This window comes from Saccostrea cucullata, unplaced genomic scaffold, assembly GCF_032062105.1.
Source record: "Saccostrea cucullata isolate Sc308-1 unplaced genomic scaffold, CSIRO_AGI_Scuc_v1 ctg1866, whole genome shotgun sequence".
NCBI classification, from domain to species: Eukaryota; Metazoa; Mollusca; class Bivalvia; order Ostreida; family Ostreidae; genus Saccostrea; species Saccostrea cuccullata.
The window spans coordinates 49,993-77,708 of record NW_026918424.1 but is presented as its reverse complement, the minus strand read 5'-3'; the positions used below and the strand labels follow the sequence as shown (position 1 = coordinate 77,708).

The 27,716-nt window shown below is 33.0% G+C and overlaps 4 protein-coding genes across 4 annotated transcripts; 1 reads left to right on the top strand and 3 right to left on the bottom strand.

Moving 5' to 3' along the window:
- Positions 1-4,342: 4,342 nt before the first annotated feature.
- On the bottom strand, positions 4,343-11,780 carry LOC134265156 (probable methyltransferase-like protein 24). Its single transcript, XM_062747408.1, has 6 exons — positions 11,333-11,780; positions 9,194-9,303; positions 8,493-8,621; positions 6,395-6,469; positions 5,360-5,501; positions 4,343-4,895 (listed from the first exon to the last, which is right to left on the bottom strand). The coding sequence occupies exons 1-6, from the start codon at positions 11,597-11,599 to the stop codon at positions 4,533-4,535; spliced, it is 1,086 nt and encodes a 361-aa protein (XP_062603392.1). The 5' UTR covers positions 11,600-11,780; the 3' UTR covers positions 4,343-4,532.
- Positions 11,781-13,945: 2,165 nt separating this feature from the next.
- On the bottom strand, positions 13,946-17,241 carry LOC134265135 (uncharacterized). Its single transcript, XM_062747385.1, has 3 exons — positions 17,090-17,241; positions 14,677-14,826; positions 13,946-14,359 (listed from the first exon to the last, which is right to left on the bottom strand). The coding sequence occupies exons 1-3, from the start codon at positions 17,139-17,141 to the stop codon at positions 14,154-14,156; spliced, it is 408 nt and encodes a 135-aa protein (XP_062603369.1). The 5' UTR covers positions 17,142-17,241; the 3' UTR covers positions 13,946-14,153.
- Positions 17,242-19,531: 2,290 nt separating this feature from the next.
- LOC134265146 (tRNA (guanine(37)-N1)-methyltransferase-like) lies at positions 19,532-22,103 on the bottom strand. Its single transcript, XM_062747396.1, has 4 exons — positions 21,395-22,103; positions 20,833-21,021; positions 19,788-20,387; positions 19,532-19,671 (listed from the first exon to the last, which is right to left on the bottom strand). Exons 1-4 carry the CDS (start codon positions 22,074-22,076, stop codon positions 19,622-19,624), a joined length of 1,521 nt encoding a protein of 506 aa, XP_062603380.1. The 5' UTR covers positions 22,077-22,103; the 3' UTR covers positions 19,532-19,621.
- A 213-nt stretch (positions 22,104-22,316) lies between these two features.
- On the top strand, positions 22,317-27,554 carry LOC134265047 (CDK-activating kinase assembly factor MAT1-like). The gene is made up of 8 exons (XM_062747296.1): positions 22,317-22,409; positions 22,728-22,880; positions 24,515-24,588; positions 25,059-25,162; positions 25,669-25,809; positions 26,069-26,188; positions 26,655-26,776; positions 27,033-27,554. The coding sequence occupies exons 1-8, from the start codon at positions 22,321-22,323 to the stop codon at positions 27,160-27,162; spliced, it is 933 nt and encodes a 310-aa protein (XP_062603280.1). The 5' UTR covers positions 22,317-22,320; the 3' UTR covers positions 27,163-27,554.
- The last annotated feature ends 162 nt before the right edge of the window (positions 27,555-27,716 follow it).

The following is a 27,716-nucleotide window of genomic DNA, read 5'->3' as shown; positions in this document are numbered from 1 at the left end:
TGTTATTTGACTTATGAAGCTGGTCAGGTGACCTATGCATTTTGTTATACATATCTAATTATGTACCACCTTCTTACTTTTGTATGTTTGACTAATTAAAACTCACAAAGCAGTGAAACAGTGTTGAATATCTTTTATAACCGATCTTTGACAAAGTCTATATTTACTCATTACAGTACAGTAAAACTCGTATAGTACGAACACAGATATAACGAACTCACAGATATAACGAAATTTTTCTGGGTTCCTGGCAAAATTCTTAACAAATCTTTGTAAAATTTTACGGTTATTACGAACTCTGATATAACGAATTTACGGATATAGCGAACTGATTTTGAGTCCCGTTGAGGTGAAATATAATGAAATTTACATCTTTTATAACGAACTTTCAAAGATCTCAAAATTTGATAAATTGAACTGACCTTATTTTCTTTCAGCATTTGTATATAAAATTCAATTCATAATAAATCCTTGGTTATCGAAGGTATGTTTGTAATATTTGCTTCCCTAACATATTTGATAGTAACACTTGAAGGAAAACATGCATATTGCGAATTCGCTATATATGGTTATACGAATTCGTTATACGGATATAATGAATTACGGATATAGCGAATTAAAGTCACAGGTCCCCAGGACTTCGCTATAACCGAGTTTTACTGTATTAACTTTTCAATTTGACTCAACAAATTTTGCATATTTAAAAAAAAATGCACCTGTTTAATGATGTGCTTTTAGTGAAAACCATCATTGTAGAAATAATATATATTTATCAATGAAGGGCAAATTGGATGTGAATGGTCTCTGAAAGACTGTTATTGAAAGCATAAACTGTATAAAGGCAAGACCCCAATAAAATCCGCCATTTGCATTGTACATTTGATTTTGTCTTAACATTTGGACAAAATAAACAAGGAAAACAACTTTCAAGAGGCTATCAAAGTCCTAATTGCCCTTCATTAATAAACAAGTTCGTATGTACTTAGAAGTATTTTGTAAAAGTATATGCATTTTTTAAAAGCATTTTTCTCGATAAATATTCTTTTTTTAAGTATTTGTTATGAAGTGATACTTTCTTTATGTTATCAATGATACATTTATAAACAGCAAAAGTTTGAACTTTATAAACCACAGAGTTTTGGAGGAATAGTAAAAATAAATTTTTGGGCATATTGACCCTTGGCAAAACCTTAATATAGATTAATGGAAGTCCCAATCAATTTTTCCTTATTTGTTTTAACCTTACTTATCTCAGATCTTTGAATATGTTGAAGTCTTTTTTTCCTTCCCATCAAGTTTGAAACAAGAGGGCAGGGGCCACATTGCTCACCTGAGCATATCTGCTAAGAAAAAGCACAAATCAGATCATAACTGAAAAGTTTACTGAAGGGGGAGGGGGGGGGCTTGAATTTTAATACTACTTGAGAATGCCTTCATATTAATACAGCATATAGCTTTGCTTTTCTTGATAAAAAGATTTTTTAAAAACATTTTCTTCCTATATATAACTTCATAATAATTTGAACTGATTCCCCATTGTTTCCGTCCCTACCCAAAAGGGCCATGTTTTGAATAATTTAAATCTTCAATACAAGAGGTGGCTTACATATCAATATGACTAAACAAAGCTTTTCTGTTCTTGGGATTTTTCCCTTTTATTGGCTTTATTTTTCTACACTACCCGAAAATGCTTCCATATAAATACTACTATCACTAATCATGGCTTTGCTATTCTAGAGAAGGAGATTTTTTAAAAATATATTTTAATGTAAAATTCGGATCCCCAGTTAAGACCACACCCAATCCCTGGGGGTTATGATTTGAACAAACTTGAATCTACACTACATCAGGATGATTTCATATAAATATCACTAATCATGGCTTTGAAGTACTTGAGAAGACGATTTTAAAAGATTTCCCTAAATACCCCTATGTAAAACTTTGATCAGCCATTTTGGCCCCACCCTACTCCTGGGGGTCATGATTTGAACAAATTTGAATCTACACTACTTGAGGATGATTCCACATGAGTTTCATCTTTCCTGGCCCAGTGGTTCTTGAGAAGAAGATTTTTAAAGATTTTTCCTATATGTTCCTACGTAAAACTTTGATTGGCCATTGTAGCCCCACTCTACCCCCAGGGGTCATGATTTGAACAAACTTGAATCTACATTTAGATAAAGATGATTCCACATGAGTTTCATCTTTCCTGGCCCAGTGGTTCTTAAGAGGAAGATTTTTAAAGATTTTACCTATATACTCCTATGTAAAACTTTGATTGGCCATTGTGGCCCCACCCTACCCCGGGGGTCATGATTTGAACAAATTTGAATCTACACTACTTGAGGATGCTCCCATATGAGTTTCCCCTTTCTTGGCCCAGTGGTTCTTGAGGAGAAGATTTTTTAAAAATGCCATTAATTTTTCACTAATTCATACTTATCTCCCCTTGGAAGAGGGTGTGGCCCTTCATTTGAACAAATTTGAATTCCCTAAGGATACTTTGTGGCAAGTTTGGTTAAAATTGGCCCAGTGGTTCTTGAGAAGAAGATGAAAATGTGAAAAGTTTACGATGACGACAACGACAACAGACAATGGACAAATTTTGATCAGAAAAGCTCACTTGAGCCTTCGGCTCAGGTGAGCTAATAATGAGGTTTGACTGTACTTGAAAATAAATCTTTAATGCTACAATGCCAATGTGTAAAAAAAAAATCTCCCCCTAACTTTTTTTGAGCTGATATAACAATCAATTCATGCTCTATATTGACATTTTCTGTGTCAAGTCTACAATACCTATTACCATGTACCAGTATTACATTCCCAATTTTTTAAGTTTTGACTGCAAAGATCAGGTTCTTTCAACTTTGATGCAAGAAACAACAAAATCAATGAATTATTCATGGAATGTTTAATTGTGATTATAAAAATATATTTTTTATAACATCTTGTAAGGCCACACCAATTTAATTTCTTGTTCGTCGGACATTTGATGAAAAAAGTACGAGCGGGCTAGCAGTTAAATAATAATTATATCATTACTTTATTGTAGGCAAAATTTTTAGGCGGGGCGTAATCTTTGATTATATTTTTTTCTGATTTGCAGAGTAAGTAGATTAAAAGTACGATAGAGCAGAAATGGGAAAGAAAACAGCATAGAATTCCCATGGTGCAGGGATTTTGAATTATTATTTGTATAGTTTTGTTTAAATACGAACGCGCGGGTCCGATTATAAAAATATATTTTTTATAACATCTTGTAATATTTATGTCTCATAATCAGAAATGACAAAAAATGAGACTGTAGCTTTACCAATATACAGTACCTGTAAAAGTGAGTGAGGAAATTTTTAAAGGCATGGACTTGGAACACTTTTTTTTTTTTTTTTTTTTTTTTTACAATAGATTAACATTAATAGAATTATTAATCTAGTTGCTGAGAGAAAATAGGGTTTTCGTATTTCACATGTGCATGACAGAACCTTATATATATGCACTGTAATTGTTTTTTAAAAAAGTTAATACAAATTTTATAAACAGCAAAAAAAAAACAAAAAAAAAAACATGAATTCCATATACAATGTGATTTTTACCCTGCAACCTTCAAAAAAGTAGTTTTTGACCTTGCGATCTTAAAGTTCAACTACAGGTAATTTTACCATTGATAATTAGCTTTGAATGAGAGAAGATTGGCCTTCCATATCTTACAACACCTTTTAAGGATATTTCAAGGTCATTTTAGTGATCTTGACATTGAGGTTCAACATACATGTACTTTAATTTGGCTGCACTGAAACTAAAGAGATCACTTGAAATCAAACTTATGTTTTCACACTTTGCATTACTTGTCAATGTGACAATTAAGACATTTTGAAATATACTTTGACTTTTAATAAAGTTAAAGATGACAGACACTTTCCCACTGCATAATCTGGTCTACTATTAACCAATATCAAGAAATTCAAAACATTATGCAAAATGAATATCAAATTGGTAAACAATATCTGGTATATTATACAGCATAAACTCATGTATATGGCATATAAAAGTAAAAAAAAAAAATAATAAACATCACAACCTCTTTCAGATATTAGGTCTGTATAAATGCTATAACCATGATAACATCTGTATAATGCTGATGAATATACAAAAATCATATCAATTCTCAATCAGTATAGCTGAAAGTTATAATTCTATATGTACAAGAAATAATCCAAATATACATTATGCAAGCATCTTGGAAAAATAATACAATAGAAACAGTATAGGTAAATATTAAAAGATTATCACTTAGATTGGGTTAAATCTTAAGAAAATATAACATATTATTTCTTTTAAGATTTTTAAGAGTTATATGTAATGTTTCCTGAAATGTCATATATTATGATATACATGTTCATAAGTATAAAGTTTTTGTACACTAAAACATAATTATTTAGCCCCCCCCCCCTCCCCCCACTTTTTTGAAAAATTTAAAAGAATAAAATGATAATTTAACCTCATGGAATTCTGTGGATTTCTCAGTCCCCTTGTTACTCTTCGGCAATGGTGTGATTGGATGACACAAACTTCATGTTGACATAATGAAGCTCATAACAATAGTAATATTTCTTATAAGCACCTGGCGCTTCATATTCACAAAATGGATTTCTTCTGTGATTAAACCTTCGGAAGTTTTTCTTTTCCAGTCCCTTAAGTAATTTTACCATTTCAAGGTAGTCCTTCTTGGTTGTGTGCTTTGGTTTGGGAATTTTCTTAAACTTGTTCAAAAACTCGGGAGTATGCATCTCAAATCCAATCTGTTTGACATTGTCTAGTGAATTATCACTCACGATATTTTTGAGAATGTTCCATTCTGTGTATTCAACATCAAACTTCAGATAGTCAATGGCAGTCTAGGAAAAGAGAAGCAAAATCACTATTAATATAAACCTACATTATTTTGTTGGTAGATGTATATCTTAAACACATACCAGTAAGCAGTGTTTAAAACTTATTCAGGAGATCAGTTATGTAGAAAATAGGCAAAGAAGACATACATGAACATCAATCTTCACCAATTATAAAGAATATCACATGCATGAAACCCAAGTTTGATAAATCCCCTATGTGTTGACAATTTGATGGACCTTCCCTCTTCTCTTTCAGTTTTAAATCTGTAATTTCTTATTTCTCTTCCATTAAACTTGACATAATTAGATGGGGTACATTAAAGCTTCACAATTCTCATTAACCAAGATGATTAAATTGGGGGGAGGGTTATTATAGTTAATAATTATCACCCCTTGTACACCATCCTGATGTAGATACATGGGGTGTAAAAAATTTTTTCATCTAAAAAAACCACTCATTTACTGACCTTTGTGTGACCTTCATCTTCTAAATGTTGACTCAGTGTCTTCATTTTCCATCCTTTACTGTTGATTCCATTCCTACCTCCCAGTCCGAGTTTTTTGAAAGTAATTAAATCACTCCTATTGTGATTATTCAGATTTTTTACACTAGAATGAAAAGATTTTTTGTTTACTGACAACTGACAAAAAATGCTAGATGAATTTGACAATACACGTAACAGTATCAGTGAGAATAACAATTCAAAGATGGTTTCTTTCTTACAGACTTAGTCCTCTCTTATTTTTTATTACTGTTTTTTTTTTTTTTTTTTTTACACAGTCACAGACTAATGGTGTAATATTCTACATCAACCAAAATCAAAATGATATAAATCTGACGTTCAAAGTATACCAAAAATGTACATTATTCATAAATTAATGCACCTTGCAACAAACTAACAGTAAACTTTGCATCTTTGATTCCTAGATTTATGAATGTCCAATAAGCAAATGATTCTTCAAAACAAAAACAAAAAAAAAACATGGGTGTAAGTAGGGAACTAAAAAAATATTTCTCACTTAAAATTTATAAACCAACCGTTTAATTTTTTAACAAATAACGAAAACCTCAAACCAGTCAACATTTCATTTTTCTGCAATATATTTCATTATTTTAAATGATACATGTAGTTTAACTTTTCAAATGTCAATATTACATTAAAAGAAAACATACTGAGCATATTTCTCAAAAGTCAATCACCCTCGAGGCACAGTGCTTAGAGCGTCTGGTCTAGAGTCGCGAAGTAAGGAGTTGATCCTTACGTCATGGGTTCGAATCCCACTGTGGGACGTGGAGACTGTACTTTAGAAGAGACGCAGTAGGTCACAAAAAAGATCCCTCCCTGCTCAATGGCCCTAAGTGTCCAGTACAGGACAAAATTTGCAGCTCTCCACCAGCAAGTGGTGGCATCTCCATATGAGTGAAAAATTCTCCAGAGGGATGTTAAACAATATACAATCAATCAAATGTCAATCATGCTGCATGCAAATTTTTAACTAACCTGGGATCAAATGACAACACCCTACAGCCATAAATTTTGGAAACTGCATCATCAAAGTTCCAGTCATTTGCAATACTGAAAAAAAAATTTAATACAATAAGTTTATTGTAACGAAAGTAATTTTTAAGTTCCATACCATATCAATTATAAAGGCTGTAAAAAAAATAAAGTGCCATGCCACAGCATGATACGTCCGTCAAAAAATTACAATTTTCTTGAACAATTTAGCAATGCAAGAAAATCACATCAACCTTGATTCTAAGATTTCCATGATTTTTCCATTCCTTAAAATATTTATCCATCCCCTGTGATGTAGGCATTAATTTATAATAAATATTACATCATTGATAGATGTCTATGCTGGTTGTGTTAGACCTTGTCAAATGCCCATCATATTAAACAATATCAAATTAGTCTTACCTTAATCTATACCAAATTAATTTTGTAAAGAAAAGGCTGGCCATCAAATGGCATATGCTATAAACTGAACAGCAGTTCTTCTGTCTAATCCCCAAAGCTAGGATACAGATAAAGACTACTTGATCAGAGAGCCTTCCTACACTGAACTCATTAATCTTTAACTGGATGCTTGTCTACTCATTACTACCAAGAGATAAATGGGTCTGCACTATCTACCATAAAATTTTTCTTAAACATATATAAAATACTCAAAGATTTTTTTGGGGTTGAGATTTAATGTCATAAACCTTTTATTAAAAATGTGTAATTCATATGGACATGCTGTATCTCCATTCCACCCCATAACATTAGTTTTTAAATTAATAATATTATATAATATCAGATTAGTCTATTATGCAATATCAAATTAGTTTTAATTACTTTTCATCAAATTCATTTTAAAACTTAGGCTAGCCAACAAGAGCTTTTTTAATCCAACAGGCTTAATCATTTGCCCAATACTCAAGGGATATAGATAGCACCGGTGCTCTAGCTACCAGTTAGCTCTAGGGCTGTGTATTGAGCCAAAAATTTCGATACGATATGATACAATACTTTTTTTAAGCGATATGTGATATATTGGATTTTAAAACAAGTCCATCAGAAAATCATTATAATGTAGAAATTTCAAAACAATTGAGTGTTTTATTACCCATTTTAAAGTTCTTGTCTCATTGTCATTACAAATAACACTTCAAATTAAATCTTTTAATAACAATAAAATCAACATGTTCAAATAAAATTCTCTTTGTATTTTGTAATAATTATAAAACTGTGTTATTTCCTAACAAAGTATATAATTATTGAACAGTTTTAATTTCAAAAAGAGGAATATAATCTTTGGTGATTAAAATTCCCATCTTTTTAACAGAATTTAAAGAAAAACTGTCTTTCCGATACGTATTGGAAGTTATTTTTCGATATGATATTTTTCTTGAATATCGATACGTATCGATATATCGATATATTGATACAGCCCTAGTTAGCTCCTCACACTAAACTCATTAATTTCTCTCTAATTTGACATGCAATTTTATCAAAATTCTTCTTGACCAGTGCTTGATAATTACACTCATGGGAGAGGTAGGATTTCTCTAACATACATTATATTTGTTATAGATTGCTGTCAAGTATATGCTTAAAAAAATAAGTATTTACTTGATTTAAAACTTTTTTAATAAGGACAGTGCAATACTATTACATTATTTGGGATGTGAAAATAAATAGTAATAAGACACATTCACTTCAATTAAAGGTCACAGTGACCTTGAAATAGGATGCGACACACCTTCTACCTAAAATGCATAAACTAGCCAAGTTTGATGATTGTAAGTCTTATAATTTTCTAGTTATGGGCCGGAAAGGATTTTTTCCATATTTGGCTATATCTTCTTAAATAAAGGTCAGAGCGACCTACTTTTTGTGCGCGACACACCTTCTACCCAAGATGCATCAGATGACAAAGTTTGATAATCCTAGGCCTAAAAGTATTAAAGTTATGAGCCGGAAACGAAAAAGCTAACAGACAGACGGACGGACACGAAGCCTATAACATAATACGTCCCGTCTTAAGACGGGCGTATCAAAAAAAATTGGAGTCCCAAACCGTACCCACAAGATCCACCTAAGCATTTCTTACCCAAATGAGTAAACTAGGCATGGTTTTTTCAGACCAAAGGGAGGAGAAAAACACACATTGTATCCACCATCATGCTGGTATCCAAGTCTTTTGTCTTGTTTACAAATGACATCTTTCTGCTCCAAATACCTATATTAACAAAAAGAAATACAGTTGAACTTTGGTATCTCAAACACTGATATCTCAAATACCACAGGCATGTTGAAGTGAGTTTTTAACCTTGATATCTCAAATGCTTTGATATCTCCAAAGTTTTTCTGCCTACTGCAGATACTTTAACATGTTTAACTTGGTCAATCAAAAAAAAAGTTGGGTCTGATGTAGCATTCAGAAGTGTTACACATTAATGGAAATTTTCATTCCTAGATGCATCATCAATGAAAAGAGTGTAAAATAATTTGGGAGTGAAACTGCTCCATAAACCTCTTAGTAATCTGCAAAAATGTGGATCTGATCCAGAATCAGATGGGAAGTGTGCATCTCTAAATTCATCATTCGATCAAATATGATGCAAATAAGGCTTAACAGTTACTTCTGAATGGAATCAAACTTTAAAACCTGAATGCCACTGGCTTGTCACATCAAGCATGATCTAGGTGAGCTGTAAAGTAGTTATCAATTGAAGAATTTCCATCAACTTTCTAACTTGAGATCTCTACTTTGACTTCACAGTCCTAACATGAGCTTGATCATATGCCCACCTGTAGAAATTTTCCTCAATTTTGTCCAGCGGTAGATCTGGGGAGAATGAAATCTTCTTGTTTTTCTTTACAATAATTTGTGGTGATGGCTTTGTTGGTTTAGGTGTTGGCTAAAACAGAAAAGAAACACTCTGACTGACTACATTAAAATGAAATTTAACAATTATGGTCCTCTGCTACCAGTCTACGCGAAAGTTTAGAATTTTTACAGGACAAAATGTCTGGTAAAAATAAAATTTTTACCAGACCAGACAATTTTTTACCAGACCGACTTTTCCCTCCTTTAAATCCATACATCATTATGATACTGAGATTGAGAGGGTGTGTGAGATGGGGTTAATTCTCACTGTGAAATTTAACCTTAAGTAAATTCAGAGTGAAATAGACAAGTTAAATATTCATAATTTTCCTTTGTAAAAGGTATCTATTTATACAATTACATGTATTTTTTTTTCTTCATATTTGACTTATACAACATACACTGTGTCAAAGATTTTCTTCTGTAAATTTAATATGCACTTTCAATGCATATTTAATTTTCCTGAAACAATTTATTATGGTTACTCAAGTTCAATGATCATTTGAAAATAATTCCCTAACCGAATCTACGTATGAGCTATCTAAATATTTTCCCAACCAATTCTACGTATGAGCTATCTAACTTGGCAAAGATCTCTAATCTTTGACAGACGGAAATTCGAATTAGAATAAAAACGATCATGACAGGGTTGTAAAACATAAAAATTAATTAGGTATTACTGCTGAATTGGTCAAATAAAGGATATTTGTGGGGAATTTGACCATGTGTACCTGTTAATTTAGATTTATTTGGCCTTATTTTCTATCGGACATTTGGTCCTGTATACTGAAATTTTTTACCGACCCGACCTAAATTTTACCGGTAAAAACCGACGGTCCGGTGACTTTCGCATAGACTGTGCTACTGATGTCTTAGTTGTTTAAATGATGCAATTATTTATGGCATATTGTAATTGTCTTGCCCTTTTTTTCTGTCCAACACTGACCCCTTCCCCAACAAATATTTGAATTAAACAAGAGATGTTCCTGAAACACTTATGCAGCCCCCCTCCCCCCCCCAAAAAAAAATTGGAATTCCAAGGGCATATCTCTGTCAAAAATTGCAAAGAGCTAGGTTCACTTTATGCATAAAATGGGCCTGTCCCTATACCTTATACAGGCTTTGAGAAATTGCAATGTTCTTGAAATTTGTAGAAAACATGCGTATTTGACTACATGTACCTTCAGCAAAGAATTAAGATATGTGCACAGCCCCTGATCCAAAAACTAAAACATGTTTTTTTATCTTCAGAAACAGATCTTTCATTATGTAATTGCATATTTTGGATCAGAGGTTGTGCTGTATATGAAATATTGAAAAAATACTTCAACTTTAGGCCATTTTCAAAGGTTTTTACAGGATCTGAAGAAAATGACGCATTTCATGATGTCATAATGCATTTACTAGACGGAAAATTGCGTCAAATTCAATAGATCATGGATAGATGCCTGGTCACCAACAGTTCAAAGCTATGTATGGCGTATTTGAGCTAAAAAATAAAAAGACGAGATCAAGTGTTGATTTACATGATATTTGCTATATTTACGTTCAAATTAAAATTTTTCCCGATTTTGAACTTAAATATCCCTACGTTTCCATAGTTAAATTGACTTTAAACTGTACCTTGTATATAATTCCGAGTCGGAAATAAATCGGTTATTGCTTAAATTTCGGATATTTAAGAAAAGCGATTGATTTAAATTGTGTTATTTACAGGAAAGTCCTATCTTTATATTAAGTATCAAAACCAATAGAAAGATCTTTTTAATTTTAGTTAGTCTGAACTTATCAAAAATTCACCATATATGACTTTCAAGTGATAAATACTGCATTTTCAACCTAAACTGAACAGTTTTGATTTTTCAGAAATTCTCAGGGCCAAAAAAGGCCCTTCCTTAGTCAGTTAGTGGCTCTTGCTCTTTTACACCCTCTGACATGTCTAATTAAAGAAACCGACTATATACCGTATATACAGATTAAGTTTCAATAAGAATATGGATAAAGTTAACAAGTCGTTTAAATTTAAGTAAATACAGGATAATTAAATAAACAGTTATTACCATCCAATCAAGACGTGGTCTCATGAAAATGCCTATATTCTTCTTGGTGTAATTCCACTTTGGAAGGTGTTTCCTCGCCTTTTCAAAACGTTCTTTCTCGTCATAATCCCCATCATTATATTCATCATACTCAAATACATTCTCATGGTGACTGTAGCCACGCCATGGAATCATGCGACCAATATATGTAATGAATATTATCAAGAAAAGGAAAATACCAACTAAGGCCAACAAGACTTTCTTTTTCAGCTGCATACTCATGACCATTTCTTCAAGATAAAGAAAAAGGTAAGCATTGTCACCATTTCTTATGATAAAATGTGATAGCGGATAATGTTTTTATCAATTCTTTTCCTCTCTATTCTCATTTTTGTGAACATTTTGCACTTTTCCAAAAAAGTAACTCAACACCGGATGTACTAAACAGGAAAACTAAATTTAAACTCGATTCCAACAAACCAACCCAATCCGAATTTTTTTCAATGTTAAATGAAGACTTTGTTTATTTGTGTATATATTATTTACATTGAGAGAGTTAAATTTATTATGCTAATGATATACTTAGAGTTAGTGAAAATCCCTCTGTTCGATGCGAGGTGGGCAATATCCGTCTGTAAAAATATCTATAATAGCATTTAAAGTTCATAAGTCTAGATTAACTTTTAAGATTTTGAAGTGATTAAAGATTTGCCACAATATTTTTGCGCATGTGTGAACAAACTAAACACATTTCATTTCATTTATACAGTCATGTACATGTACTTCATTTGCGAGCATGGAAACAATTTAATTTTTTAAAAGGAAGAATACAAATGAAATAGGAGATAATGAACTGTGGTGTCCGGATAGGGTCATTTGCTAAAGCTCAACAGCGCGTTCAGAAAACACGCTGACACATGTGTAACACCCTGTCACGCTAACACGAGTTCGCACAACACGCTGACACGCTAACACACAATATGCTGTCAAAAGTTCGCACAACACGTCGTCGCGCTAACACGCAAGCCGCGACGGCGTGTTTTTCTGAACGCGCTGTTGAGCTTTAGCAAATGGCCCTATCCACAGGGACGTAGCAAAAGGGGGGGGGGGGGGGGGGGGGGGGTAGGCCTGCCCCCCCCCCACTTTTTATCCCAACATTACCTTTTACTAAGTAAATGTTCATTGAAAGGATGGTTGGCCCCCCACTTTAACCATAGTATAGTGATATCAAGGATTTAGGGAAAAAATTGGAAGTAATAGTAAGTTGGCTTCAAAAAGTTTGCCACTCCCCCCCCCCCCCCCCCCCCCCCCTACGAAATAGGATTTTCCTTGGGCTTTTAAGTATATTTTTTTTTTTTTTTTTTTTTTTAGCTTGTCAACACACAAGTAAAAAAAAATTTTCACAACCCCCCCCCCCCCCCACTTTCAAAAACGATGCTACGTGCCTGATCCGGACACTGTAATGAACAGTAATCGATTTCAAAAGTCTAATGAAACAATGCAAATCGGGAGCAGAGCAAGGACGCGGACACTTCAAACATCGAAAGTAAAATCAGGTGACAATGAAGGAACAAACATTCCTTGTCAACCATTCCTATGCTCCTTGTCATGGCCGAGAAAACGGTAATACTGTATACAGGGAAATTTTCAATTTCAAATTTAACAGGGCTGTTGAAATACAATAATTTCTTAAATAAAACAATGAGCAGAGCAAGGACGTGGACACTTCATACATCGAAGGTAAAATCAGGTGACAATGGAGAAGTAAACATTCCTTGTCAAACATTCATATCTGCGCTATACTCCTTGTCATGGCGGAGAAAACGATAATATATTCTATTCATATGAATACAAAATAGTTCTGCTAACGACAAGTCGAAATTGGTACCCATTGGAATTATGACAATTTGTTGGACCTGCTCTCTATAAACTACAGAGATATCGTCAATCGGAAACTCAAACTTCTTTTACTAACAAATTCAGCGTACTAATGTTTTTACAATCAGAATGAATTTTTATCACATAAAAATGTTATTAAAAATAACAATGTTTCAATGGCCCAGCAATTAGAACAATCCCACACTGCACGATAAATTTATAAAGGGAAAAATGAGAGAAATACACTTTATTGGTACGCATTGGATTTCGCAATGTCGATAAACTTGATATAATTAGAAAAGGACCTACTCATATAAATAAATTATTCTTACAAATTTGTGCAGTTCAACTTTGGATTTCCAGTTTTCCGTTCGTTCACATGTCGACCCTCTTCTTTCTGCCTGTTTTTCGATTCATATTTTAATTTTTTTTTAAATAAAGAGGTTCTATATTTTTTCCTTGACTATATAAGTACAGTTAGGACTGTCCAATTCTTTTAAAAATTTATATGAATGGTAGTTTTCAAATTAGAATATATCCCGTACTGCCGGATTTTTTGAAGTACCTGATGAAAAAACTTAGCAAATAATACAAATGTGTTCGATATTTAGCAACTGAAGGAACCCCCCCCCCCCCAATAAATAGATAAATAAAATTAAAAAAAATAATTAAAACAATAAAACAAACATAAACAACAAAAACAAAACAATAACAACAAAAACAAACAAACAACAAACAAAGATAAATAAAAACAAAACATCTTCCTAGTTTATTTGAAAGTTCTTTGTATTTTGATCTGTATAACAAACATATGTAATACTTTGGTGATCTTGACAGTGGTGAAGAAAATCATGCTCCGTATATAAAAACTTTATTTGATAATGTGAACAATACTGAGATCTAAAAAAATGAACTTTTAAAAATATTGAAAAAAAAAAATTAAAAATTCTATGTTAAAGTGTCTTTAATAACTTTTTCTGACCACGAAAGCAAAAACAACTGATAAAGCCAATAAGAGTAGACAGATGGCGCTCCTGTCACTAGAATTACATCTACTGGATTTGCAGTAACAAGTTGTCAGTTGGTTAAGTTCTGTACACTCGGCAGGTGGTGTCCATGTGTAGTTTATGTTACTTCGATCTTCAATGCAACTTCTCTTCACAAATGGTGCTATAAAATACAAAAATAATTCGTTCACAAAAAATATAGAAATCACAGACGAAATGTTAAAAAAAATTGGTGTGAAGAAAGTAGCTATATATTGAGGGATTTTTCTCTTACATACTTGCCCTCCCCCTATAAAAACATGAATTTAATAAAACAAACACACTGGTGAATGCTAAGCAGTATGTAGAATAGATATATCAACTTTTTTACATATTAAATCATGGAATTCGAACACGACCTCCACACGTAATTCGACAAAGACTTTTCTTCCAATCTAACCTTACAAAACTTGAACCTCTGTTCTATAAAGAACCACTCACCAGCTTTGCTATCCTCCGTGCTAACGATTTTGCCACAGTAAGTTTCATCTGGTTTACATTTGACGATATATTTCTCTTGGTTAGCTGTGAAAGGATCCCCACACTGTGCGTCTTGCAATGAGTCACAGGTTATGCAATTTAAAGCGTGGCCTGAAATTGAAAAAAAAATATTGATTTTTAAATAATCATGAAATCCTTTACAAAAATTGAAAAATATCGATACATGTAAATAACCTTCATGTATTATAAGTCAGATACTGACCATAAAGCGATGCAAGAGGCCCATGGGCCACATCACTCACCTGAACAGGGTAGAGAAAAGTACATGTAGAAACTAGTTCAGTATTGATAAAATATGGATGCATTAAAGGTCCTTTCTACCCAGGGAAAGACAGGGGAGGGGATTACGAACTCAGCAAACTTGAATCTACACTTACCAAAGATGGTTCTATATTTCTATGACAAATCATGACTTTAATAGCTTTTTGTAGACTTCCTTTAATATATTCCCCTGTAAAAGTTTGATCTTCAATTGTGGCTCCACCCCCTGTGGTCATAATTTGAATATGGTTGAATTTAAACTGTACATGTAGATAATTCCACATTAAATGACCAATCATTGCTTAGTTAGTGTGCTGTTCATGATCGAGGAGTAGGCCTATATGCGGATTTTTAAAGATTCAGAGGTAAAAAATTTGATATATGAAAGCTCCGGGGGGGGGGGGGGGGGTATAACAAAAAAACAAATCTACGCTATCAGATGATGATACCATATAAAATTAATATGAGCCATCATGTCGTTGCTCGGTGTTATAGGGATAGGGGTTTTCAAGATTTTCCTTTATACACGTATTTCTAAGTAAGAGTTAAATCGCCCATTGTGGACCCCACGCTGAACCCAAGGCTCATCATTTGAACCAGTTTCATCAACATGTAATTAAGCTTTGAAATTTATCTTTTTTGGCCCAGTTGTTATTGAGATGATTTTTAAAAGATGCCATGCATTAAACTTTTGCTATTTTTTTTCTAATAATCTCCCATTTAAAGAAGTTGTGGAATTTCCTGTGAACAAAGTTAAATATTAAGCAAACGATGACTGTCAGACAACACTTGACAGCATCCGGAACACCTCGGGCCTTTCACAGAAAAACAACGTGTTTTTCTGTGAAAGGCCCGAGGTGTTCCGGATGCACTTGACAGACGACACACGACAGACGGACGTCTGAAAATATTCGTTTAAAAAAGCTCAGGTGAGCTAAAGTGGAATAAAAAGAATTCGGTTGGAAGAAATTATATTATTTACTTCATACATTGTTTTACATTTTCTACCACCAAAATAGGATTCTATGTGACTTATCCTACGTTTTGAATCTAATTAGACTGCATTGCGCAAAACACCTCAAAGGTGACTAAGGATATTTACTAAAAGGCTTTACGATATTAATTAAAAATTCATGTGAAAACATAATTGCTTGAAGGCATCACTTGTAATAAAAATAGCACAATGCACTTACTTAACATACAGACACACACTGTCCACTATTTTGTATGCTCTTTTGTTCTGGAGCTGTAAGCCCCCGAAATAATTTCAGTAGTTGAGTCCCTTCTCTCTCTCTCTCTCTCTCTCTCGTTAAAAGACAATTAAAATGACAACCAAATACATTGACCCTTGTCTGAATTTTTTTTAAGGAGATCGCGTAAAACCACTAAAGGGTGGAATCTAAATTTAAGGTTTATTAGGTCTGACATGCCCCCACCCCAATCAAATGCCAAAATAAACGATTAAATCAGTACATGTACTAATTTTAAGTCGTGTCCTCTCAATAACAATATCTGCAAATGACCTTTTTTTCTTTGTTTGTCAATACATTTCAGTTCGGTTAATGTTGTGTCCTTCCACCTTTAAATTGCAACTGCTTCCTGTTCTATGTGTGTAATGTTAATACTTTTCTTGCTTCACATTGTAGCATGTGGTCAGCATAGACTGACCTTTTAATTTTAACAGTGAAACTTTGGGGGGGGGGGGGGAATCGGTAGATTTAATTTACAGAATACAGTCGGTTTTAAAACATTATAAATATACATGTAAATTATAATATTCGTTACCTATATTTTGGTCTTTGGTTATATACCTTTGGATTTTTTTAATTGATACACCACATTATAAGGAGAAAAAAGAGACACTCGTATTAATTGTCTGTATATCAATTCACAAAAGTGAAAATTTCATTGTAACAAATGTTATGTTGATGTAGTAAAACCCAGAGCTTATAAACTTAGAGAACAAATGATTTGTCTCAAAAAGTACACGAAAAGGTCACATAAAAATCATTTTGATATTAATTCTTCGAAATATTCAAAGGAAATCATATCATTTGGGAATTAAAAAAAAGAATTCATATGAATGACTTACCTGAGGCAGAACACAAGACGACGAGGAGGGCAACTGCGAGGAATCTCTCCATCTTTAAGAGAAGATTAACCTAGCTTCCACTAGATGCAGAAAATACAATTGAAGGTCGTTTGAAAGTTTTAACCCCCAGGCTACGTATGTTCAAACCCAGACCGAGGCAGTGACAAAATGACAAGCTGAATTATTGCTATACGACAGGTATATACAAACGACAGGTAATGCAAAACAAGGCAAAGCAGGTCACCTTGCTTTAACTCTTGAATGAATTATACACTAGCATAATCAAGCAACTTAAAGTAATTATTTCCTTGATTAATATTTTTCCTTTTTACAATCAGAAATCAAATTATACATCATTTCCCTCCTCCTTCCCAACTTTCTAACCAAACTCAAAGTAAGGCGTTCAACCATAACATCAGTCGTAAGTCCTGACCCCCTGACCGTTCGAAATAAACGATGTAGTATTTGGGGTTAATGTACAGTGAATGGATCGTGAGGTACCTAGTCAAGGAGCATTTTTCCATCAAATTGTTTGGAGTTGGACATTTTAGCGGATTATCCGGACGTTTTACTGTAAGGGGAAAACTTGGACTTTTTAGCGCAAAAAAAAAATGTTTGGACATTTTTGCGGAACACTTATAGAACATGTTAAGGGAATTCTCTTCGTCGCAAACCACGGCTAAAATGTACGACCCTCTCCCATTCTGGCAGTGGCCACGGGTAGGAGTTGAGCTATATGCGGACTCCGGACCGTGGCTTGAGACGATGGGGAATTCTAAGCGAAATCGGTTGTGGACATTTTAGCAGGAGGTTATATATATGTCAAACTTACACCCTTTGCTTTGCACTCGTCTCCGCCCCCCCAAATTTGTATCTGCGATACAGAACCTGTCTCGTTCTCTAAATAATACTAATTCATTCTAAAACAGTTTAGTTTTTAAGCTATAAAAACTACAGGATACGAGTTTTGTAGTGCTTAACAGGCCAATTCAGATTTAAAAATCCATGATCTCTTTACTGAATTTACTTTTCTATCGTTCTATCGATTATTTTTATTTTTTTTTTTTGCCCACGTGGGAGGAGGAGGGGGGGGGGTCGGGGTGCAAGTGACAACGGCACTTCGAAAATATGCCAAATGTAGTGTATGAAATTTTTTTTATATTTAAATAAGGTGGAACAAACGGCACTTCGAAAATATGCAAAACGTTGTGCATGAATAAATTTTATACTGAAATATGGTGGAACATGGTATTTTTGCTATTTATTTGGTATCATGTCATCATACATAAAACAAATACAAATAATTATACATGATCTTATGAAAGATGAAAGTTGGTAATCAAGATTTTATAAATAAATAATTTAAATGACTAGATAGATACCAGGATAACCCATTAAAGCTCGAGAGCTTATTTCCAATGGGAAACATAACCCTCTCTAATCTCTGTTGAGATTCTGCTGGGCTAGATATTTGGACTTGACACCTGGATCTGCGGGCGTCAATTCCAAGTATCTAGCCCAGCAGAATCTCAACAGAGATCAAACCCTCTCCCCCACCCCCGTACACGCAAACAAACATGAAATAGTATTTTTGCGAGTTATGACAATTTTTTTTCGCTTGTGGGCTTTTTAGGAAAGTTGGATTTTTTTCTCTTACTGCACCTTTGAACAATACTATATCCCTGAATCTCATACAAAATACTGTATAATAAACGAAAAGTATTCATACATTATTGTCCACCGCTTTAATGAAAATGGGGGATATTAATTTTGGTCTGTCTGTTCGTCCATCAGTCTGTGCGTAACACTTTCGATTTCAGATTATAATACCTTAAGAAGCTCTTTTGAGCCTTTGCATTAAAATTTCATAACCTTAACTCCCTAACAATTTCAACTATGTAAATGGGAAAGGAGATAATACGATATCCATTTTCATTCAATCCTATACAGATTTGATGTATATTCAAACGTGGCACTCGTGACATGCGCCTCCATCAGATTAAGTTTTCCCTGTCGCACTTAAATTAAGATATTTCACTTTGAAAAAAAAAATGTGTCGAACATAGATCTACCATCTGCCAAATAAAATCTCATAAGTTATGTGGACTTTGCCTGTGTGACTCCACTGGACATTGTCCTTGATCTGCTTGGGACCTCAAAAATAATTTAGATCCTTTGCAAACTAATATCAAAGGCGGGTCCAGGGCCGGCGCACCCCCTCCCGTTTGAATTTTTTGTATGAAGAAATTATAAGTCCATTTTCCTAAAATGAAGGTAAAAACTTCTCTTATTTGTCCCCAGACCCCCCCCCCTTCTACTGTGCCCCGTTATGGAATTCCTGGATCTGCCACTGAATATAGCACCCCCTTTAACACAAAATCCTGGATCTACTGATGCTATACTTTGAGTTTTGAAGACAATAAAAGAAAAAAAACAGATCTTTTAAAAGTTTATTCATGGTTATAGTGACAACATATTTCCTTGTTGTTGGGAATTTTGATGACAATGGAAGAAAATTAGAATATTTTAAGTTTACTCATGGCTATGGTGAATGCAAATTTTCTTTGCTGCAGGGCAATCCTCTGGAAAATAAAACAAGATCCTAATTAGAACAAAAACATACAGAAACCTGTTTAATTTAGAAAAAGTAGAAAAAGTTACAACACCGTTGCTATTAAAACTGGCTGAAAAATTTTACCTTCTGATTCTAATTTTTCCCTAAACAAGACAGATTCTGGGATTCTGAATTCGATGCACATCATCTCTTTTCCAGGTGCCACATTACGGACCTGTCTAATCTTAAACTCCTCCAGAGTACAATTCAACACTCTTTCCACAGTCTCTCTAGTATCCTTTTCAAGATCCTCACTCTTGCTGAAATAGTAACAGTGAACAAAGGGCAGACAACTGTGATCTTTTGGTCTGGATCCTGAATGAGTAAAAAGTCCCACAAAGCTGTCCAGGAATTCCACAGCTAGTGCTGGTAAATTCATCAAGACATGAACATCTCCCTTCTGATCTGAAGGATCATTCCACCTCTTTTCCATCTCTTTAAGAAATATCTGCTTTATAAAATCCCTGCCATCCATGTTGTAACACTGAACACTGTTCTGACAATTAGATCCATTTTTAGCCACATTCACTTTTAAACTCTTGTAAGATTCTGGATTTAGGTCATTTGCAAACACTTTAATTCCATTCTTCCCACAAGGCACTGCAAAAGGTCCCACCCCAGCAAACACATCAAATACCAGGTCCTTCTCCTGCATCTGAGATGCCACTAGATTATGTTCTGTACCTATGAAAATAAAAATTTGAAAATATATGAATATCTGGTGAACAGTCTTAATTTATCATTTTCTGTTATTAAATGGAAAACCTATAAGAAAACTATAATGTTTGTTAAAGAAAATATGTTAGTGAAAACCACTTTCTTTCAAGTAAATGGTTTTTGATCCACTCTGCTCTTCCCTGGCTTAGGAAAACAGACAACCAATGGAATAACAAACAAACACAATATAGATTCAAATGGAATATATATGTTTGTACTTTTTGTTTATCATTAAAAACTTAAACAATCAGATTATTAAATCACACTGAAAAAAAAAAAATAACTGGGAAAGCAAATATAACATCTTAAAATGTTTGAATAATGATAGAGGATTTTTAAAACCCATAAAGATATAATTTAATTTAATAAAATGTGATGAATTTACAGCAATATCAGCATTCTGTCAAATTACCTAATTTGGTATTCCAATAAACTTTTGAGAAATCAAATGTGAATGTACATCCATGTTCCTTCACAGTAGCAGTGTAATCCTCCTCCCCAGCTAGAAGCTCCATCTGAAAGTTCCTGAATTCGGAGTCAATAGTCTTCAGTTTGTTGACAACAGTCCTGATTATTCTGTGTTTGTCTAAAATCACTTGACCTAAATGAAAAAATGGTTAAAACTTTTTATATTTTTCTCAATATTCAGCTTTCAACAAATGAGCTAAATGAAGGATGTATACAGTCACAATTAGTTTCCTTCAATTAAAGCAACAATGTGGAGTTAATACAGGAATGAAAACAATGCAATTAAGTGAAAATGTAAAGGGATTAAAGGATTTAACACAATATTGTAAGGGCAAAACTAAATTTTCTTTTAGTTCCTTGCCCTCATGCTGTTGCTCCCTTGTTTTGCCCCTCCACAGTCTCACTTCCACACATTGTAGTACTTGCATCCTCCTATGATTACTTGCTCTCAAGTCAAAGGAGCAACTGCACAAAACAGTTCACCATACATTAAAAATCAAACTTGCCTATTAGGTATTTGTAATCATCGGTCCCCTCCCTGAGGTTTAAGTGAGCAATATGACCAACTATTGCAAATCCTGCCACAGTGTCTAATTCCTTTGGCAACACAGCTTTAACAACTTCTGCATGGTCCCAATTCTCATACTTCATATCAAAATTGTAAAAGCAAAAACTTCCGACATCAACATCAAACTTTTCTAATATATCCCGTTGTTTCTCATTGAAGTCATCCACTGACTGAAGTTTGCGTGGATCAAAAAGTATTAATTTGTGAGTCTTTGCATGTGCATCTTTAGCATTTAAATCAACAACTGGTTGAATAGATCTAAAGCGCAGAATTTCATTTTTTAACGCCTTTGTAAGTCGGCCAATATTCTTCTGAGGAACTGAAACTCCTGGAATGGATATAGTTTTCCTAAATAAACTTCTTTCTAAAACTTTCATGCCACGAACAGCTTCTGGAGGATCAAAAATTGAGTCACTGTCAGTCATATTTTTGGTTTCTTTCCAGTTGTCAAACTCAAAATAATGAGCAAATTTACAAGCTAGTTTCTGAATCAAAGACGGATTACAAATGTATAAATAGCATATGTTATTCCTTCTATACTGTCTTGTTAGTGTTTTTTGTTCTGTCACTCTCAGATTTGTGAGAATCCGCCTCCAAAAGTTAACCAGTTCTGTTGTCATTTCACGTGGGTTGCACCATTGCAAACGGAAGTGAGATGTTTTTCAATGTTAAATCGTACCAAACATCGACAAACTGTATTTCGACCTTTAAATATTTCTTTACAGTGTCACTTTGAGAGGTAACACGATCTATCTAGAAATTATAATTCAATTTATTTAATGTATGAACAATGAACCGTTCTGCATTTTGATGGAAATGACGTTAAAAAAGATCCCGAATATCGCCAGTACGAGTAACATAGAAATGGACGACCAGGGATGTCCTCGCTGCAAAACAACAAAATATAGAAATCCGTCCTTAAAACTTCTTGTCAATGTCTGTGGACATTCTTTGTAAGACTTAAGAATATATCCTGTTATGTTATCTCCAAAACACACAAAAAGATAGGAGAAATTCGCAGAAGGCTGTGTAAACGACAAGGTTCATGAACTGTGGAGATATTTACATGTTCATTCTACAGTGTGATAGCTCTCTGGGGACTGACTTTCTTCAAATTACTCAGTTTATTTATTAAAAGAGCTAGGTTTACACTTACCTGAACTTTTATTAAATCCATTTGAGCATATATCAATTTCATGATGAAAGTTGAAGATGAATTTAACTCACTTATAGCAGTAATTATGCTGAATATCATTTGTGTGTCATTGTAGGTGTGAAACTTGTGTTGAGGCGTTATTTGTCAAAGGCTCAGGAACTTGTCCAGAATGTGGAACAGCTTTGAGGAAAACAAATTTCAGGGTTCAGTTATTTGAAGATCCATTTATAGAAAAGGAAATAGAAATCCGCAAAAAGATTCTGAAGGAGTTAGTATATTTTGATTGATTTGCTTTTATTTACTTAAAGTAAATGCCCAGGATAAGATTATCACAATGTACAGTCAAATCTTTTTATCTTCACCTTGATTGGACCAAAAAATGAATGAGATATATCAGAATTCAAGACATCAAGGTTAAATTACATAAAAAAAAGAGAAGTTTTGACTTCCAACTCTTTAAACATATCCCTGGTTTTCAAGATATCTTCGAAAGTGTTTGAGATAAGAAGGTTAAACTATTTAAGGAATGACTCTAATTCTTGGCCAGATTATCGAGTATAATATGGTTTGGGTCAGTTTACGCTTTATAATCCGCGAAGCGGATTATAAAAAAGCGTAAACTAAAACCATATTATACTCGATAATCTGGCCAAGAATTAGAGTCATTTCTTATAATTTAATTTTAAAATAATTAAACAACTGGGGATGTAAAATTGTGTTGTTTTTATTAGTTCAAATTTACCGCGCAATAATACAACCGTAGTAACGGAAGTGATGGGAAGCAAGGGGAGGTAAAAACTGATACATAGATCTAGCAGCCATGATGCTTGTTTACATGAGGTAAGATCGAGCAACTGTTTGAAGTTAAAGGTACATTCATTAAATCTGGAATTTTTCATGAATCCGAAGGACTGGAAATGAGGGGATTGATGGATACAGATGATTCAGCTGGTTGTCAAGGGGGTGTGTCCCCATACCAAACCAGATTATACAAAATGTTATGCGTTCCTTTTTGGAAATCAACCAATGAGAGACAAGAATACAAACAGAATTAAATTATATATATATATATATCTTTGACATTTTCTGCTTAATTAAACTAAATATTTTTCAGCATAAAGATTTAAGGTAGTCCGATCCTCAGGTTTATAAAATTAGCAGTTAAGTAATCAAAAATACTCATAAAAGTATCTCGGAATCCACAAAGTTATGTAAATTTATCCACAGTATTTCTTTAAAATTAAAGATTAAAGTTAATCATATTATATAGGGAAAATTGTCGAATCTCCAATATTTTTGCAGAAAAAGTGAATTGGAATATCAGCAATGCATTTTCTAATTGCATATATATTGATCAACAAATATATTTTAAGTTAAAAAACGATAGGTATCCAGGCATTTAGAGAAATTGTCATGATTTTTATACTTATTTGGTATTTATTGTCTTCTATTTCCATCATGTATTCTATAATACTTAGTGTAGAAGGCTTTTGCTATCATTGCAAGACACCACAAATCACTTCTTATTCATATCAATGCAAATAAGCATTGGTATCTAAGGCTGGATTCAAGAAATGCTTGTTTCTCTAAAACTGTATTATTTTTTTCCTTGAATAGAGTACAAATGTCAACTTTTATAAGACCTTTTCTAAGACTTCAAAAAATATTGAATCTTATAAAGATGAATAAAATGAAAATTGTTGCATGAAAAAATTTCATTTTCAAGCTTCAACTTGATGCATTTTAATTTAAATATTAATTTTTGGAGTTATCCTTCCGGGCTGAGGATCGGATATCCTTAAATGTTCTAGTTGTAAGAAATGCATGTAGAAAATAGTCATGAAAATAAAAAAAAATAACATTGTCATTCAGTGATATGTAAAAAAAGAATTGATTTTTCAGCTTTAACAAAAAAGAAGAAGATTTTCATACCTTGGAGGAATACAATGATTACATTGAAAAAATAGAAACTATCAGTAAGTACTACAAAAGTAATTTTAAGAGAGTGCATAAGATAATTCTACTTTTTTTCATATATAGATCAATATTTTCTTATCCATGAAAATCATTCCATTAGTGGGATGAGATTTCAAGGCTTTTTCGTATTGAATACTCATCACTGTAGTTATAGAAAATTTTCATTGAAGATTGACAATCAGACAAGTAGCAAAAAATCAGAACCCATGGAAAATATTTTTACAGTTTCAAATTTTGTCACAAGTTTCATTATTTATTATTGCAGTAAAAAGTAAAATAAATATTCACAAAGCAGGTTGATAAATTACTGGAAAATTGCTGTTGAATGTAATTTACAATATTAATTGAGATTATTGTATTAAAAAGATGCCAGATGAATTCTGATATGTTAAAAAATACCTTGCATTAGGTCTGCTTTTGTTTGAAATGAATTGTTATCATCATGATCATTTCTTCTTAATATTTTCAGTTTTTAATATTATTAACAATATTGATGTTGATGAAACGAGGCAGATGGTAGAACAATACAAGAGAGATAATAAAGATCAGATCAGTAAAGGACGAAATAAAAAGGTTAGTACATATATGCTATGAGTAGTTTAATGAACACATCTATTTATTCAGATGAATTTTATAGAGATTACAGATTTAAGATATTTTTGAAGTCCACATAAATAAGAACACATAAGGACATATTTGAAAACATTCATGAGCAATGCTACATGTAACGAGTAAAAACCTATAAATAAAAATATACTTTTGTTAAATGTGAAGCAGTAAAGCCAGCAGTTTGGTTAATGAACTCAGACTTTTTGTCACTGGTGAATTTTATTGGTTCTTTATTTCTAGTTTTCTTTTTCTACTAAAACACATTATTCCATGAATACCCTTTTAAGCTGAAGGGACATGTTTGAGATTTGGTGAATAAGATACACTAAAGTCTTAAAACAAAAGCTGTCTATTTATATTTCTTACTTTTGTTGTGAATTGAGCATAAAAAATAATTAATTGAGCATTTCATAGAGTTGATTTACATATATGTTTAGTTTAAAAATTTGTAAACCTTTTTCTTTTTCCAGAGTAAAGATGAAGAATATTTAGAAAGCTTAATAGAACAAGAACAAGATGAAAATGTCAGGAAGAGGAAGCTGATTATTGAAGAGGAACAGCGACAGAAAGACACAAAAAAGAGGCACAAGGAGGCACTTCTAGATGAATTAGTAAGAAACAAAAATACAGTCAAACCTCAATGTCTCAAACTTGATGGGGTCAAGAAAAAACTTGAGATGCATGTAACTGAGAGTTTTAGATATCAAAGATAAAATACTCTAAAAATAAGTCGTTAAGACTTCTAGATCACTTCAACATATCCATGGTATCTGAGATATTGGTGTTCGAAATACTGTAGGTGTATAAATCTGGATGCATTTTGTTCTAACTTTATGGCCTGGATAACATGTATTTTAACATTGATTTTAGATGTTCTCAGACAGATCAGCTATGGATATACTTTCTGAACACAAAACAGATATAGACAAAGAGAATGAACTCAGTGCTCCTGTGATGCCCACAACAAAATTCTCCACTGGAATCAAACTGGTAAAGAGTTTAATAAAAAAATTTCTCCACTGAATGAAAGTAAGGTCTTTCACTTTCCCATCTTCTGATTTGTTGTGGTGCTGCCATCTTTGCTATTTCTATAGAAATTCTTCATGATTAAGAATTTTACAACAGTGATTCAGTTACTCAGTGCTTTAGCTCAAACTGCAATGACCTCTAATTCTTGTTCGAGTCTTCACCACAAGATATTAAAATGATGGGAGGTTGAAAGATATTTTAAAATTAATTTTACTAAAGTTAACCTTGTAGCAAATAGAAAACAATTAAACAATCAATACATGTGCTATATTTTGTTTTCTTTTTGAAGGTAACTTCTAACTGTATTTGAAAGTTTTGTTTTCTTATAAGATACCTTACATTCAATTGTATATTGAAACAAAAATACAAAGATGTAATGTAAATGAAGATAAACCCTGACTTTAATATTAATACCTTTTGATGTTAGGGAGCACAGGGTCCCTTTATGTCAGTACCCCTGGAGACAATAGAGCTGTATAGGTACAGTCCAGTCTATTTTGATGTGTTAGGACCAGAACCACCCGATGAGGAGGCATTAGAGACAATCGGGTAAGTAATTATGTTATTTAAAATCTCAAAAATCACATATTAAATAGCTTTCTATAAATTCTGTTGATTTGCAGTTGCCATATTAATATAATACAAGTTCTCATAATTTAGTCATATGGAGATCAAAATATAATGTTCTTGATTTTCAAAAAAAAGAGTGAAATACTCATACATGTAGTTAATGACATTTCATTGTAAGTTGTTTACTTTCCATTTCATTAAGAATTGTACAATACTTTTTCCCATGTACTTCCAGGTACCTTAATCATATAAGGAGTGCTTCAGAGCAGGAGAGTGCAGGGGGCTTTGACTCTAAGCTGGCTTGTATGAGGGCCCTACTGGATGCTGTGAATGGACTGTATTACCTCCCGGTACAAGTCTCATGACGATATTCTTAAGGAGACTTAAATTGTTGATGGGAAGAAAAACACTTTGCAAAATATTGGTAAATGGTTTAGTGCTTCTAAGAACAAGTCTCTCAAACAGTTGGTGAAAAAGTTCTGAAGGAAAGACTATTTTGCTGGATAGTCTTTTAATAACAACTGGATTTTGCAAATGGACACCAAAATCTGACAGAAGAAATGTACATTACTGTCGGTGACGTAAAACTGAAGCATTTCTCATTGTTTGTAGCATTGATGACCTTGCAAGATGTCTTGTTACAGGTACAAATATGCTATTAGGCTTAGTGATATGGAAACGAGTACATCCAATCATTCCAATGTATCTTGTTGATTGTGACATGATTCTGCATTGAATAAATATCACTTTCTATGTCTTCCAGTATTTTTTACTCATTTTCATGAATTTTTGGTGGCATTTAGAATTATTTGTATATATTTGACACAATTTTTTAAAGGCATTTTTCTTACTGTGGCAGGATCTCCAAGTTTGCAAATAAATTTCAGGAATATTTTATTGAAACAACAAATCTTAATTC